Genomic DNA, 18,918 nt, shown 5'->3' with positions numbered 1-18,918 from the left:
ATTACAAAGCCACTATGTGTTGTTACAACCACATTAAAGAAAGCAGTTAAATATAACCAGACAGAAACCACTAGAAACATTTATTGGGTTAAAAACCATGTAAAATATTCTTTCCAGCTGCTTAGCTAAGAAAAAAAAAAGTAACAAGAGAAAGGAAAAAGAAGTTGGACTATTTCCGGCAGCAAGTATCATCTGACTTGTACTACTTACTAAGACTTCTTCCAAAACTGACAGAGTAGAAAGCAACAAATTATATACATTTGTATTTACTTTTATTCAACAACCTTGAATGAAACTAGTTCTACTTAACATGACAACAAATATTGACCAATTAATTGAGATTTAGCATAGACTGATCACAGAAAACTTTGTAAATAATGACAAAAAGATAAAACCCAGCTAATATATTATTTCTTGGGTCCTCACTAAATTTATACAAGATAAATGTGTACTGCTGTTATTTGATAGCAATTTTGTATGTATGCTTTGATTTAAACAACATTAATTTTAATATGGGTTTGCTAAAACAAAAAATACATCCTCCACCCATTATTTAAAAAGAAACTATAGATAAAATTATCATTATTATTTATTAATTAATGGGAAGGGTTAAGTTGGTTTATTGAATCATGGCTGTCAAAATTTTAAACAGAAGTTTTATGCTAAGAATCAAATTAAAATAAAATTCCTTACAATAGAAATGTGATTTTAGAAACATACATGAAGTCCAATTAATTGCATTTAATACTTTTTTTCAGAATTCTATATTATTAGTAAAACCTGAGCAAAGATTAGCTTCTCTCACTAAAACAGCTCAAAAATTTTTTCTATACTAATTATTTTAGACTACATTTTATGAAATTTACCTAAAACTCGAAATAGTTAAGTAGATATACATATTTTAATGATATCTATCAAATTTGGTTCCTATTTATTTAATAGTTTATTTGCTTTATCTTTTATACACACACACACATATATATATATATATATATATATATATATATATATTTATTACAACTACGCAAATGTGTGAATGACTGTCTTTATCTCTTGTTTAGCAAGGTAAAAAAAATAAAAGCGATTTTTTAAAAACTTTTCATGCTATTGATTATTAATCTCTAGTTGATAAACACAAGGATATTTTCCGTTTTTTAAAATCTGTCATGTGTTAAAAGCATTTTTTTTTTTCTTTTTAAATGGTTGCAGACAAAGAGATCCAGGTATGATTTAAAGCAGGAATCCGCTCTCCAAAACAAAGGATCTACCTGTGCAAAGTGATAATTCTGCAACATTCCTCGCTCCAAGGCTGGCAGTTGAAATTTATGTGGCTGCTCATGGTGCCACATGTGAGGAAACCACCAAAATTTATCTCTCATTTCTGCAAGACAATCAAGTTAATAGAAAAAAAAAAAAACCAACATGCAAATAGATCAATATAATTTCATTAAAAAATTACACATAATTTTTTGTTTTTCTTTCAAATATAATTTTTTTTTAATTCAATATTTTCATACTCTTCACACAATTATAAGAAAAAAATATATGAATAAAGTTCTCACATAAAAATCCAATAACTAATCAAATGAAAAAGTTGATAATTATAAAACACATGCCAATTCCATTTTTTAATATTTTTCTTTTTTTTCTTTTGAATGAAAATACTGATAGAAAATCATTTATAAAAAAATAAAGGAAAATGTTATAAAAAGCAAATTTCATTTCATTTGTACAAGATGTTTTATAATCTCTTATGTTTGAATATTCTGCTCATATATCTACCCTAATAAAATATATCTTAAAATCTATTAATTTGAATTATTCATGGGTTGTGAGAATAAAGATGTGTATGCATTTATGATAAAGAATAGAAAAGAAAAAGATAAAAAGTTTTTCTATGGTTGTATGTTTAGTAATTTGAAATTTGGGGAAAATAAATATAACTGTTTTTCCCCACCCACCCCTTGCTGGTATCACATCTTACATATGTTTAACCTGAACACTCTACCATAATAGCAAGTATAGTCAGGTGTCTTATCCAAAAACACAACACTGTTGCAAGTTGCAAGAGATACTGTACACTACCAATTAAAAGCTTTTAGAATAATATATATTTGTATTTAAAAACTGAATTATATCAATGTCAACATAGAAAAACAGATTAAATCATATTAAAAGCACCCACTACACTCACGGAGTGGTTGGCGTTAGGAAGGGCATCCAGCCGTAGAAACACTGCCAGATCTGACTGGGCCTGATGAAGCCTTCCGGCTTCACAGACCCCAGTTGAACCGTCCAACCCATGCTAGCATGGAAAACGGACGCTAAATGATGATGATGATGAAGACAATAATGATAAATACTAACTATAACATGAGTCTTGAATGAATAAAAATTATTTAAGATATAATTATCTCTTTCATTACTTCTCAAAACTGACAAGAATTTAATTTATTTAACTCAATTTTGAAATGTTAGCATCAAATTACTAAAGTTTATAAATTTGGATAACTCCATGTGCCAAATGCAGAGAAGAAGCTTAAGTTTTTGAGTAAACCTTTCTCTGCAGAAAAAAAATGTTCTCAAATTTTAGAATTGGACAAAAGCTTACCTTCTGAAACAGTAAATAAATTAATTTCAACACACTTAACATGTTTAGTGTTAACATAATGTAGTGAATATCACTGGATGAGCTGATGCCACCTCCACCCAGCCATTCCCTTCCTACTCATATTTCTTCTTATAGTCTTTGTTGAGTCTATCATCCAAAGCCTTCACTATTCAATATGTCTGATCTTACCAACTCAGAAAGTTGGCTCTCAAAAATTTCCTCCCTGCAGGTGCCAACTTGGTTCAAGAGAAACACAATGGCATCAATTTCACTAGTTTCAAAGGGCCTACAAAGTCTATGGGCTCTTCCCCTTCCTCCTGAACAACTTTGAACACATTTTGTCTTTATTAAACTCTCTCAGTCACAGACATAGTGATGAGAGAATCATTAAGTAAATGGATCTATGCAGGAGTGAAAAATATAATTTTTAACACCTCCACATCAACAACTATAGTAAATTGTACAAGTCTAATAATAATAGTGAAACATATCTAGAGTGGTTTCCTAAACTTGCCAAAATAATTAAAATAATACCAGTAATTGAGTTAATGTCCTTTCTTCACCATGTAAGTTTTCCAAATAAGATTTTTACTACATTAAATATGGCATCACTAACTCAAATGTTGATATTTCAAGCAGACAGCATCTGAGAGTAATTAACCTCAGTGATGTATTTGTTGAAACTATATTTTACTTCAATCAACTTTTTTAAGCCTTCTCTGATTCCCAAAACAGTAATCAGTAACATATTAAGTAAGAATGGTTAAACATCACTTCTCATCCACTTATAAGAATTTCAATAAAAAAAAGTATTGTTATAGAATACATTGGGAAAATACTGTAAATACTATATACAAATCATCATACTGGCTTAAATATATCAGTTTGCTGAAGCCTAATTTGAAATATCAGGAAAACATTCTAAAAATCCAGCCAGTCACTTGAAGCCTGATAGCTAAGGTGAAAAGTTACTAATCCAAATGTGAAAGGTTAGCATCACACCATTGGCTTCATGTATTCTTGGACAAAACTGGTTACACTGTTTCTCACAGTTTAACTAGCTAAATAAGTAGTAGTGATTGTTGTTGTCAAGGACCAAATGTAAAACACTTGATACAACAAACAGTTCACACAAACACTTTCTAATCCAATTCCTGATAGAAACCAAATAGAGAGAGAGTGAGAATGGGGAAGTAGAAGAACTGCAGGAGGGAAATTTGCTAAACCAGCAGAAATAAATGAGTGAAAAATTTAAATTAACTTCTCATAAAGCAATTTCTACATGATTACACAGAGTTGTAATAATTTTCCAAATATAGCAATAACTCCTGGAAAAAAATCCATTTATTATATTTTATATATTCATTTTCTACACTGGCTTAGATTGGAGGTAGGTATGCCTGTCTACATTTATATAGTAACTTCCCCAACTGGCATTAAATGGATATGAAATAGGCCAGCAATGTTTACGGAGATTGTGTGGCAGCACTTAATGATTCAGCAACTGTTTGTTTGACAGCAGACACTTTTTGCTACGGTTCAATGCAATTAACATGGCAATGAGTAATCTCATTAGCTGTATTTCTATCTTCAGAGAAAAACTACTGGATCTTATCACCAAGGTTAATTTTAGACAATGTTTGGTTATTACTGAGAAGTGATGGCAAGCATCACAGGTTATTAACCCTTTCGTTACAAACCCAGCTGAAACTGCCTCTGGCTCTGAGTATAAATATCTTGTTTTCATAGGTTTTGAATTAAAATCTTCCACCAAACCTTAGTCACAATTTATGTTCCTAACACCAGCTGAATGATGACTAAGTTATTTTACTAAATTCTTTGTTATATTTAAAGTAAACACAGAGCATCTCAAAATAAATACAGTAACGAAAGGGTTAAATAACTCTAACCAAAGTGTCTAGGGACAAAGCACTTATTTCTAAATCAGTGGTTCTTAACCAGGGTCCATATAAGACTTTGCAGGGTACATGCAACAAAATAATAAATTGGGGATCTACAATTGTATTTTAAGGGCCCTTGAAAACTTTTATTTCAGATGTATGTATTGGTGTGTCTTGCAAGAAACAGGTTTCTTTCTCTAACATTTTATATACTTCAACTTACACAAAGTTAGTGTGAGAAAAACAAAATAGGAATTTTGAAAGATGTTTCCATACAACTAATTTTTAAACAACAAATGGCTATGAGGGTCCACCAGAATAAAACAGGAATCGCAAGGGTCGATAGAGGGAAAATGGTTGAGAACCACTGTTCTAAATGGTGAAATCCACTTGATGCAAAGAATAAATGAAAAAGTTGAGAAAGAATCAAAGATATTGACAGTTCATCTCTTTTTGCTGGCACTGTGTTGTAACTGGGACCAACACAGCAGACATCATTTAACTCCAGATCAGCTTTAATCAAACAGCCTTGTGAGTGGAACTGATGTCTTTACCTCACCACATATATATGCCTAATTAACCATGATGACCCCAGTATATCTTATTCTTTTATTCTTTTACTCATTTCATTTTGACTGTGGCCATTTTTTTTTATGTAACCTTGCTTTTTTTTTTCTTTTGAAAGATAGTAGGGTGTGGTTTTAAGGAGACTTTGCAGCTATTTCTTGCAAGTTGAGCAATTGCAGAGAGATCTTCTTGTTAGCTTAGGCTAATTGTGTCTAGGAGCAAAACACTTTCCTCCAAATCGAGAAATCTGCTTAACACTACATTGTGGCTTAGCCCCAGGTCAACCTTGATCATGCAGACTTATGATCAAAAGATGCTCTCATCTTGATGACTACATTTTTTTAGATGCCAGGGATAATATTATCTGTATTTTTCATAACCTTATTTAAAAATAGCTGTGTACAGTTCAAGAGTTATTTGACTGCTTTTTCTACCAAGTCAAGCAATCACATAACCATTCCTTCATTGGCCATGTTAGCCTTTACTAAGTACAGTAGGTGGTATTCAGTGTGGACTGGATACATGTTGACTGCAGTATTGAAGTCAGTTCTTCTGATGTCAAAAGCAATATATTTTAGACATTAGGTTTCATTGGCATAATGTTATGGAGACCAGAGATAAGCATCAGTCCTGTGAGATTTCATGATTCAGAAAGGATAAAATATTTTCCTAATCTAGAAGGTGATGTATTGTCAAAAATAAATCACTGCATGGCATACCAAGCAGTATGTAGTTTCTTCTCTCTACATACTGGGTTCAAACCCACCAAGACTGACTATTTTATATCCCCCATGGTTGTCCAATCAATTTTATCCCTTTCTTACAGAATTGCAACCTTCAGGCAATGTGAATGGATGACTACCCAGGGAAGAATTAAAAGAACTAAAATGCTGCAGATCAATCTTAATCCATATTCCATTCTTCTCGAAAAAAAACTGGCCTAAAATACATGATAGAGATTCCAGTTTCCTAAATCTGTTTATTTTAACTAGGCTTTATTTTCAAATATCCTTTTGTTCAAAGTTATTATCAAAGAACAGAAGTGGAAGAGAACATTATACATAAATCACCAAAACAGAATAATTTCTCCAGAAATCTAAGAAACAAATATGCAAAAGTCTAACAAGTTATCAATGTTCTAGATTTGTTTTTTTTTTTTTTATTTTATTTGTTTTGTTCTCTTGTTTCCTGTAATAATATTAGATTGATACGATCTACATGAGTATTGTGCCTTCTAGAAACAATTACAGAGAATATGTGGAGTGACCTAAGCCTGATAAAAATCATGCTGTGTTTGATGCATTATTATGAGAATTTCCTAAACACAGCAACACTGATTAACATCTATACTACTTAAATAATCTATTATTCATCAAAACTGCTGAAACCAACCATAACTCAGAACTAAGTATATTTGGGCATGCTGTTGAAATGGTTAATATGCATATGTTAGAACCACATTTATCTTTTATCTTTCAAACAGCAGGTGTTATGTTCATAGTGTATGTTATGATAAATCCATTTAAAATGTTCCCGTTTCCGTTCCCCTTTAATGTACATTATTAATGCTTCAGATGGTGTTCACAAGACCATATTCTGCGCCAGTTAACTCTGAATAATGACAAGGTTCTTCCTGTCCTCATTTAACAATAAAGCACTGTATGATCACTACCACTTTGTGAACAAAAACATCAAATTTATAACGATGTCTTCAAAAGACTGGCAAAGTAAAATCGATACATTGTGTCATGGCTATGCATGCTTTTTGTCACAATCTTCCAATAGCTTTCAAGAGGCCTCATATAATGACTTTATTCAACTTTATTCAAAATAAATTATTAAAAAGAGAAAAAAATGGAACATACATTTAAGAACAGTCTTTGCTTTGAATATTAAAAATATTTAAAATTATTTTCTTTCTCTCTAATGCTTATGATCTCTGTAAGTTACACATAACTTAGGACTTAATATTACACTTTCAGAGTGAAGGTAAGTGGCCTAGAAGTTAGGGTGTTGGGCCCACAATCATGAAGCCATAGGCTGACTTCCTGGGTTGGGTAAGCATGTTATGTCCTTGAGCAACCAACAAATCTCATTTCATGTTGCTCCAGTCAACTCAGTTACGAGTATCAGCTTAGTGCTGGTACTCATTTAGAGCTCTCTCTCTCCTCCTCCAGCTATCACATCCTTGATCTTCTGCTTGGTTATGGGTTGGAGGACCAAGAAGGTGTTTATGACAGTCCACAACTACATAGGTACCTAAAACAATTATCAAAAGTGTGTCACAAGCTATTAGATCAAACTTGCTGGCAAGTGACAGCTAAGCACACTTTAAGAACTATCAAACTAAATAGTGATATATATTATCATCATCATCATCATCATTTTACATCCACATTCTGTTTGCTTGGGTTGGACAGATTGCCATGGCTGGAATCAGCACATATTCAAGGATATTGCTGACCTACATAAGTCAGAGGATCCGCATCTCGTTTCAATTTTAGGACTTCATTTTTAGTTTCTATAACTGAATATCCTTCCTAAGAGGAATAATTCGGAAATTTATGTTTTTATTTTCTTTAAAGTATATGTGTGATGTACAGCCCAAAAGTAACCTGCCAAAAATGACAACAAAGGACAATGATAGGATCAGAGAGAGACACACAGAAAGAGAACAAAAGCATCAAATGATGACAAGTAGCATAACCGTTACTGATACTTTATCTAGAAGAACATTTCAATGCTAAAAGTAGAGTTTGAACTCATAACCTACAGCAGTCATGACTAACAGATGAGCACTATGAATAGCCAGCTACTACTGCACTCTCTTTCTCTCTCCCACTGTTAGATGTAACTCATAACTCAAATGATATCTATTCACAATTCCAAAATAATTCATTTCCCCACCCATGGATATTAATTTATTTCTCTGGAGAGTTCATAATAAAATCCCACAGGCAAGAGAGAAAACAAGCAGAACAAAAGGGAGAAGGGAAAAATAAAAGAATGGAATTTTACAATAAATACACATAGAATTCTTATTTTTATATATGTTTGTGTCTTATCTATTTACTTCATAAAATAATGCCCTGAGCGCAAGCACAAAGAATGTGAATTTTTTCTTCCTTCCTTTTTTTTTTTTTTGGTAGCTCTGTTTTATTCCTACAAGTTGTAAATTAATAATTTCTAACTCGTTATATTGTAAAAACCAAGGCTAAACCCATCAACATGATTAAAACAGAAATAGAGTTAACTTCAAACAAATGTGGTTCAGACTTAAAATCATATTAACACAATTTCTTATATTTTTAAATTCCTATCCAAACAACTAACCGCCATTGCCACTTCCACATTTACTGCTAATTTATCCCTTCCGTTAAGTTACCCTCTGTCTTCTCTCCAATGTGTAATCATAATAAATATAGCACTGAATCAAAGCTCTTTAATAGTAGACATTTTATTGCCACTCTGTAAATACAGGCTCTTCTAACAAGAGTGTTTTTACGTGGATTGTTGAAGATTTAGAGACTAAACCAATCTACTATACTTTCAAATGGGGCTAAAAACAGGCTCTCTGACCACTATATTACCGAGGTCTTTTACAGCACAAGTTGAAGACAGAACAATCTACTTCCTACTGAAATAATAATAATTGTTTGAAATTTAGGGGATGGATTAGTTGATAACATCGATCACAGTACTTGTCTGGTATTTTATTTAATCAAATCTAAGTGAATACGTTGAAGTTGGCTCCATTGGGATTTCAAATAGAACAAATACCATGAGGTATATTCACTGATACAATAATAATTCTGCTAATTCATTTGTCATTTCAGGTTGGTTCTTATTTTTATTGATCTCTGTTTCTCAAACCAGTAAGTCAATGTGACAAAACAGTACACAAAATAGGCAAACACACAAAGATACATGAACAGATTCTGCACAGTTCTTGTCAATCAAATTCCACACAATGTATTAACTTGTAAAGTACCAGTTTCGCACTGGGGTCGATGCAATCGACTTAATCCCTTTGTCTGTCCCCTCTATGTTTAGCCCCTTGTGGGTAGTAAAGAAATATATTATTGATATTTAGCCATTTGTTATATTGAATAAGATGATGTGAAGTGGCAGTCACAGAAGAATTTGACAATGTCTAACAAACAATTTAATTCTAACCTTCTACTTTATTAAGTTCAAATCTTGCCTGGGTTGATTAGCCTTTCATCCTGCCAATCATACATCAGTGTTGATCAATCAACTACTGAGCCTCTACAAATTTACGGTCCAATGTCAAAAAATCATTATACACTTGTGTTTCAGATATACCATTTCTTAAATTGATTTACATTTCTGATACAGAAAGTCTGCCAAACAAACATTCTGAACCATTTCTACAAAGGTCTTACACAGAATTAAAATCTATCGTAATCTCAAAGATAATTTCATTGCATACATATTAAAAAGTATTACTCTAATAAGATGCAAGCTTATATGATTAAATACATGTGAACAAAGGTATTAGATGAATAACTGCTTACTTTTGAAATTATATAATATGCTATCAAATTTAGATTCACTACTATGTTTATCTTAGATAAAGAGCAATCAATTGATGTTCCTGCATCATTTAACAGTTTTTCAGTTAAGTGCAATCACTTTAATATCCAAGTGTTTTAATAACACTATCTTAAATACATAAAATCTCAAAAAGACCATTTTCTTTATCCTAATCACCACCAATGCCCCTTCTTTTAATGTCTACGGGGGACACTAAATAGGACAGCTAATAAGGGAGGAAAAATATGGTGGTGAGACACTATCATGAGAGACTTGGTGGCCAATAAAAAAGAAAGAAAATAGAAGGCAAGTGTTCTTTAAGCATAGGAGAGGGCAGCTGGCAGTACTTTATACATTTTGGATATCAAGAGATTAATCTGAAATAACTGCCATAAAAGCACAAGTGGATTAAAAGAGGAATATTGTCACAGATACACTAGGTTTGAATTAAAAAGAAAAGGAATGGAGAATCTTGGTTGAAACAATGTACTGATTGTAAGTTTGCTTAATTTGAGGCAGACCTAAAGCTAAACACACCAACAACAAGAGGTTTAATAGGGTACAGGTTTTCAATTAATTTTCAGGTTGCAACCTAACATTATGTATACTAAATTGTTTATCAGTGTGTCTGTGTACTTAAAGGAGAGAAAGAGAGAGAGAGAGAGAGAGAGAGAGTGTGTGTGTGTGTGTATTAACATCTTAAGTTGTTTTTTTTCCCTATATTTAGCACAGTGGTTCCCAACCTGGGTTTTGCAGACCCCTGGTGGCCCACAAAGGTAGTACTGGGGGTCTGTGAACTAAATTCAAAGTTTCATATATGTATGTATGTATATATATATATATGTATGTATGTATATATATATATATATATATATATATATATATATATATATATACACACACACACACACAAGGATAAACATATTAAACGGGGTCCATGGGAAAACTCATTTAAATAAAAGGGTTGGGAATGACTGTTGGGAACCACTATGAAAAAGTTGGGAACTACTGCTTTAGCATTTAAACCAGCCATATCTGGCCAAAATATTCTATTTGTTTTATGTTCAAATTGGCCTGATCTGGCCTCTTACAAATACCCTACAATGACACTTTAGATATACACGATCACCTCACTAAAAACTTGAAGCTAGAAGATAATGCATGATTAATAAAAAAACAATACGAATAAATAAGCTTTACATTTGACAGAGAAATCTGAATGCTAAAGAATTAACCTTTATTTAAGCATAAGCATCAGCAAGGGTCTATGAAGTATAACAAAAAAGACAAGGTGGTCAAGGCTGGAATATTTTTGATTGAAGCTCTAAACTATAACAAATATATCCATCAGCAAGAGTCACTAAAGTAAAATTAAAACAATTAGGTATTTTGATATGACAGAAAGAAGAGGAAATATCTAACATTGCATGCAAAGCCACTTTGTTGTTTTTCGTTTCAAATAAATAGATTAGTTAGTAGATTTATAGCAGAAAACGGTCTGATCAAATATAGAACAAACACCACTTCTAAACCTGACTAGATCTATTTCTATTTCTGTCAACCTAAGAAGAATTAGTAACAGAAGAACATAGAGCTAAATGAAAACTTATAATGAAACGAGTGGGCTGAGAGACTATATAACAGGGTTTTTTTGTTTTTTTTAGTTCACTAATAATAAATTAAGGATACATGGGATTAAGATTTCCCACCTTGCAACATTTGTGTTGTGGTCATGGATTAAAGCACACTACTTCACTTGCTACTAAAAGCCAAGCTAAAATTATCAATACATCTCAAGAAAGGGATTTTCAGTTGGAACTAGGAAGTGATTAAAATGTAAAACCATCAACATGGCAAGAACTTTCTTTGGTTTCTCACAAATATCGTAACTATATTTTAAAAAATATGACTATATTTTAAAAAGAATTCTTTTAAGATTATGTGTTACTGAAAGAAATGTGTAATACTAAGGGAGTGTAATACAAGGGGGTGCTGAAAAGTTCCTTGCTTTAAGGGTATCATGAAAGGCCTGGTTGGTGGCCGAAACTTCCAAGTTCATTTACAGGGCTAAAAAGACTGAAAGACCACTGCATCTGAGATGGGAATATCTTAAATAAAATCATAATTAACTGATCCTCCGGTATTTTCCTTTACCCAAGGCCAGGAACTTTACAGCACCCCCCTCATATATTACCAAGTTTTCTTTGCTGAATATAACAGCTCTTGGAGGAGGGAGAGATTCGTTTCTTGAGTAACAATGCTACATGTATATACCTCTACACTAGAAGAGGTGCATTCAAGGATTACTATTCCGAATTGCAAGCTAAAACATCCATTAACTACCTACAACTGTGAGCAGTGCCTGCTTTCTTTGTTTACAAACATAACAAGGTAGACTTAGCCACCAGAAGAGGACAGTTACTAGAGGTAGAATATAGTGTTAGAGCTTATATACACTGATAACGTCTGTAAGCAGTGGCTGAAACTCACTTTAGAAAGTATATTACACATACAGGGATCTTCAACATTACAGAACTTCTAGTTATGGTTATAAAAGTGGTTGCATTGTTTTGGATGGTAGGGAGAAGAATCCAGAAAATATTGTGCCAAAACATATTGCAATGTCTAACATGGGGACCAACAGAAAGATAGGCTTTGTATTCTGAATTATCCTATTATGGCAAACCATTTAGAAATGCAATCCTTCTGTAGCATTGAAGATTGCTGTAGAAGTTAAAGACATAATTATTTTTTTTTTCTTCTATTTGTCAGTGTTGATGATCTCATTTGATACTTAAGTCCACTTCTTATTGTAGAACTGCATTTATAGGGAAAATATTATTAAGATTAACCTTACTCTTGATAGTGCTATTTAAATCATTCAAAAAATAAAAAATAAAAAAGATTTAAAATCCCCACTCACCATTATTTTACATAATTTACTAATTTTATATAATTGTTACTGCTAATTAAAAGTTTGTACACAGTATTTGCTATAAAATAAAAAAGAAAATACTATTTGCTATAAAATGTTTAAATATCCTAAGAAAAAAGATATCAGAATATATCTAAGTTTGATATAAACATCTAATAGTAGCAACAACTTTTTCAAGAAATTCTGTTAAAGACAATTTTAAGAAACTAAATATTCATACAAAAGTCATGAATTTAAAAAAAAAAAGAAAAAAATCAATATAAGATTAATTTATAATCATTAGTAATATATAATATAATTAAGAATTGGTGGGTTTGAGTTAGAAATGATATAAAAGAAAGATAAAACCAACCTACTAAGAGACGATCACCCAAGTTCTCTTCTGGTGTACCTTTTTGATAATATTTTCCAGAAAATCCCAAATTAAAATAGAAACCCTTGATATGACTCCGCAACCGGTTCTGAGCTGCAAGCAGGGCCTGAAATGAAGATAAATAAATAAATAAATGATAAAATGGGAAACAAGAATTCTTTCTTTTTTTTGTTCTAACCTTAAACTTGGGCACATTTTATGTGCAAAGGAGCTGTTGGATTACATGGGAAAATGCGAGCATGAAAAGTAATATTCTTAAGATTATAAACCTGGAAAAGTACAGGACAAGTTATTACACCTGTAAAAGTATAGGACAAGCTATTGCTTCTAGTAAAGTAAAGAATAAGAAACTTTTTACTTAAAATATTGCAGTAAAGAATGCCAGTTCTTCTAATTTATCACTCTTTACAGTTCCCATCTTTTAAATTTACTGTACAAAACTGTTCAGCTAAGTTTGAAAGTTAAAAAAAATTAATCAAATAATCTGTACATCAAAGTCAACCTTGGCAAAATTTGAACTCAAAACGTAAAGACAGACAAAATACCTATTTCTTTACTACCCACAAGGGACTAAACACAGAAGGGACAAACAAGGACAGACAAACGGATTAAGTCGATTACATCGACTCCAGTGCGTAACTGGTACTTAATTTATCGACCCCGAAAGGATGAAAGACAAAGTCAACCTTGGCAGAATTTGAACTCAGAACGTAATGGCAGACGAAATACCCGTAAGCATTTCATCCGGCGCGTTGACATTTCTGCCAGCTCACCGCCTTACAATGTAAACATTCATTTTAGAAATATATTCTTTATTCTTATTGCTTAAGCATTACTCCCTTACTTCCTCACTTACTGACATTAAATTTTGTAACATTCTACCTCATAACTGTTTTTCTACTAATTTTTGTTCTATGCGACTAACGATTCTGAATTCCTCAGGCATTTTTCTATCATTTAAGCCTAAGAGAAGGATGCTTTTAATCTAAAATTAAAAGATTTATGTTAATTGAAGACGAATATCTGCCTTACTGCCCCCAATTGAAGTCAGAGATATTTTGATGTAACTTTTTCTCTACTGAACCAAATCTCAAACTATTTATGCGAAAGTGTAGCTGAGGAGGTGTCCTCTTGAAAACTATTAACAGTTTGCAATTTAGTTGAGAACTGAATTAGTGGTGAAGCTTGGAAGTTGCTGGGATTGACAAAATGGTGGACTTAAGAATATATTCAATCACTACTGTGGTTGAATGAAAAAGCCAAATTTCATTTTAGAAGGCAATAATAACTTTGATAATCTTAACCCTTTCAGTGTTCTAAAAGAGGTTGAGAAACTGCCAAAACACAAAGATCTTGAAACTGAAATAAGCAGGTTGTGAGTACAAGAGTGAAAAGAGTACAAATAACAATACATATATATATATATACTAGCAGAATTGCCCGGCATTGCTCGGGGCTGAATTGCTTGAAAGTACTGTTAATGATTGCACTGAATTATGATGATTATTCAGGCAAATATTGATATAAGTTTACGGTGGGAGATAAGGACTTAACGATCAAATGTGTGCCATTGCATTGTTTTGGGGGAACCAAATTTCTGATGAGCATTATAGGGGCACCAACTTTAAGTTTGAGAAAGTGTGGTGGTAGTCCGGGGTGCTCAAAGGAATTGAGTACCTCTATTGGATAGTTGATGACGTCCTCTGGGTCAGGAGTTGTATCGATAGACTGATATACATAGACTTCCCCAGGAATGAGTTTTAGCATTTCCTCATTAATATGGTGAACAGTTTTATTCCTCGGGGCCAGTATAGCCTTTTTGCCAATCCAATCCATATTCTGATAATTAGCTTGTAGATCTGGGAACACTGCATCTCTGAGATCAGAAGGCGTCTTAACAATGGTACAAATGGAATCGATGGCAATATTACCATTTTCATCCCCTGGTATTTTGCCTTCCCCAAGTGCAAGGAGGGTGTGAGGAAATGCTGCTGATGTGATATTACGTCGCATATGAGCACGCATATTGGTGTGAAGTTTGAGAGTTACTTCCCTTTATTAAAAAAATATGCATTAAAATGGAATAAAATGATGGTAAATTATTTGTAAAATCATAGACTCATCATAGACGCGCGCTAATACCCAGAAGGGCTCGATATGAATTACGACTATAAGATACCCGGTTTTGGTTAAACTGCATCGCAAAATGTGGGAGTAGTTAGGAATCTAAATCGGAGTAGACAGACACACAACCTTTCTTTTATATATAAATATTTTCGTCCTAAAAAACTTTGTATGGATTGAATGGTTACCTCTAGGGAAATATATACACGCACATTATACATACATGTGTGTATAGATGAATATATAAATACATTTAAATATCTATATACACTTTTGGGCGATCTTTCTGTTTCTTAGAGATAACTTTAGATCTTATTTTCGTCCAAAAAAACTTTATATGGAGTGAATGGTTACCTCTATGGAAATATATACACACACATTATACATACATCTGTGCATAGATGAATATATAAATACATTTATATATCTATATACACTTTTGGGCGATCTTTGTGCTACTTAGAGATAACTTTAGATCTTATTTTCGTCCTAAAAAACTTTGTGCGGAGTGAATGGTTACGTCTATAGAAATATATACACACATTATACATACACCTGTGTATAGATGAATATATAAATACATTTAAATATCTATATACACTTTTGGGCGATCTTTCTGCTACTTGTATATACTTTAGATCTTATATTCGTCCTAAAAAACTTTGTATGGAGTGAAAGGTTACCTCTATGGAAATATATACACACACATTATACATACATCTGTGTATAGATGAATACATAAATACAATTAAATATCTATATACACTTTTGGTCGATCTTTCTGCTACTTGGATATAGGTCTTATATTCGTCGTAAAAAACTTTCCTGTCATACACTCACGCACACACACACACGCACCCTCACACACACACACACGCACACACACACACTCACACACGCACGTTAGCTTACAATTTTATTTATATATTTGCGTGTCTATGTGTGTAAAGAGGAAGTGGGAGGCAGAGTGAAAGAATCACTCAGTACAGAAAGTGAATTACTTTAATTTTATTCGTTGCACACTGTGTGTGTGTGTTTGCGTGTGCTGTATCCCACACTAAGAGAAGCATTTGACTCATACACCACAATGTGAGTTTTCTCTAAATTTTGCTTAATTGGGGTTGAAATTTTAAAAAGTGGACCTGGCACGACCCAATGCATTCTACTCTTAAAAATGCTAGGTAAATTGTAATTGAAGAAATCCTATATTGTAGATTTCTATAACTGACAAAGGGAGGCAGATAAAATCTGCCTTTTATAATAAGAGATATATATACAATGCCCCCCCCCCCTAGTAAGAATGAACTGGATCACTTCATATAAATAGTAGCAGTTTGACTAAGTGGGGTAGTTCATGCTAGTTCCACAGTTCATGTGTTGATAGTTCAAAGTTTACAGTTTGAGTTAGCATGTTGGGTTGTTAGTTGTTAAAAGAATGTTGTTACGTCCCATAGGGTTACTGCTGTTTGTTCTGATCATACTGTTATTACACTGTTGCAGTGTATTTATTTACCCATAAGGATATAACAACCATGCACCCTATCCCTGGGCTTCATTTGACACAGAACTGCAGTTGCAAGGGGATGAGCTACAGAAAGATTTACTTCACAAATGACAACAATATCTGCTCACTGTTTACAAATCTGTTCTACCAAAGAGACAAGCTCACCACCTAAGAATCTCCACATAGACTTTTAATTGGTGAACAGGTATGGTCACTCTCTGTAATATCTCAAAGTAGTCTTACAACCCACTCATTCAACATCCTAAGCATTTTTCTGACTTCATCTGTTCTTTTGACAGGTCTTGTTTTCATACTGCTGGGTTATCAGACAAGCCTTGAGGATATGTACAGAATTAAATGTTACCTGTAGCACTCTGAAGATAAAGATGCTTTCACTCACACAAGCACACACACACACACACACGTTTAACTAGCCTTTTAGCTATGTTACCACTGTTACAGAAAAAACTGGTCTATTCTGTAATGTGATTGCTTGTAATAGAAGAAGGTTCAACTTTTATTGGAAGACCTGTTCTTTTTACTGTGAGATAAGTAATTATGTCATATCCTTTACATTTAAATTCTATTTATCACACACACACAAAAGTGGATGCAAAAGATTACCCCAAGAAAGTATAAAACTGATACTGCAAAGCTGTATGTATACACACCAACCATCTCTATTTGATTGCCTGATTATAATCTGTTGGCCTGAAGTAGTCATTACACCGAGTACCTACTTCAAGGGCTAAGTACCAATGACTTAATATCCAAACATTACAAACTACCATATTCTTTCAAAAGTGCAACTAACTTCTGAATATAAAATTCTAGTCCAAAACAGAAAATTTTTATGTACTACACAAAGATTTCTGTGCTTGCATGAGAAATGGATCTCATTGAAACTGATTTCAACCATGAATAAACAGTTGTTCAGTCAACTGAACTACCTATTCATTGAATCAACATGTAGACGGTTGAGTATTCCATAGATGTGTGTATTCTTGAAGTAATTTTAATACTAAATTAGCATGATACAATGAGAGATAAAAATAGACCTTTAAAATACAAATACAATCTATCCACTGAGCTTCCATGTAATTTCCATCTTTTCCATAATTAAACTCATAAAGTTTGAGTTGACCAGACTCTATTGTAAAAGACACTTGAGATGCCTGACAGTGAAACCAAACCTTGGACTTTGTCACTGTGAAGTGAACCTCTTAACCATTCAGCCACGCATGTGAACAGTGTATAGGTAACTTGCATCATTGAATCCATACCATAACATCAAAGGATACCTAAGCAAATATCTGCAGTTCTCAAATGATAGAAACATTTTTTGTTTCTCCATTAGACAGGTGTATGTGTAAAAGACATTATCATTTTAGCAACCATTTTTCTGTACTAGCAAAAGATAAGTGGGGCCTATCACTATTCTTCTCGATCCTTCTCATTCCATTTTACGAACAACATCAACAGATCTAATCTCAGCACTTCTTTCTATATTTTCTTCTGCCTCTAGAACTTTCCCTAGTCACTACAACACATTTGTCCAGCAGTGCCATCTCAATGTATATCATGTATATACTAAATAGCCATCACTACGAAAAAGCCTCTATGCATTTATTTGATCTGCAAGAAACTGCAATCAAATCTTAAAATACTTAGCTACTATCTTAAAAGATTAGTAAATCTATGGGATAAATCCATATTGAATATAATGTACCAGAGAAGTCTAACAGTGGTAACATAGCTAAAAGGCTAGTTAAACAGTATTTGACAGAAGAAATATTTCTCACATATACAGATGCTATCATAAAATGAAAGTGGCTATGAATTTGCATGAAGCTCTAAACACCCTATAAAGGTGTCTTTCAAAGTCTTCACAATATTCCCATAAATAATGAGCTCACAAAGGAACTTCTCTCTCAAAACACAATCCACGCCTTTGAAAAGAACAGTCTAACATTTACAACAAATGATCCAGTGAAAGGCTAACAGTGATAGTAACAACAATGATAAGAACAAGAAGTACCATTGTTTTATCCTTTCCAAGCATTGCAGGTTTACATGAAACAGATTTAGAAAGAAATACTTCACACAAAAATACACTTTGTAAACAAGGGCACAAAACATTGTCTGAACTCTGGCATAAAAAACTAGTAGCCTTGATACATTTATGAAACTAAAAAAATTATTATCACAACATTCACATAATAAAAATTAGGGAAATATTCTTACAATTAGAACAGTTACCATTTCTAATTATAACCAAATGTAGAAAGACAGAACTTTTTACAGCAGGGTGTGGTCGAATCACAAATGGCATTTCTAAGTTGATAG

General features: G+C 32.7%; 1 protein-coding gene across 2 annotated transcripts in view; it reads right to left on the bottom strand.

The window, feature by feature from the left end:
- LOC115211637 (bifunctional heparan sulfate N-deacetylase/N-sulfotransferase) overlaps positions 1–18,918 on the bottom strand; it is a 121,156-nt gene that overhangs the window by 70,531 nt on the left and 31,707 nt on the right. The window contains exons 3-4 of one of the 2 annotated variants that reach the window (XM_029780263.2): positions 12,924–13,050; positions 1,269–1,381 (exon numbers count right to left, since the gene is read on the bottom strand). In XM_029780263.2, coding sequence (XP_029636123.1) covers positions 1,269–1,381; positions 12,924–13,050 — 240 coding nt within the window. The remainder of the gene's footprint in view (positions 1–1,268; positions 1,382–12,923; positions 13,051–18,918) is intronic. The other variant, XM_029780262.2, reaches the window with a different exon arrangement.

This window comes from Octopus sinensis, linkage group LG5, assembly GCF_006345805.1.
Source record: "Octopus sinensis linkage group LG5, ASM634580v1, whole genome shotgun sequence".
Classification (NCBI taxonomy): Eukaryota; Metazoa; Mollusca; class Cephalopoda; order Octopoda; family Octopodidae; genus Octopus; species Octopus sinensis.
Note: the sequence above shows the minus strand (reverse complement) of the source record. Positions and strands in the feature narration are given on the sequence as shown.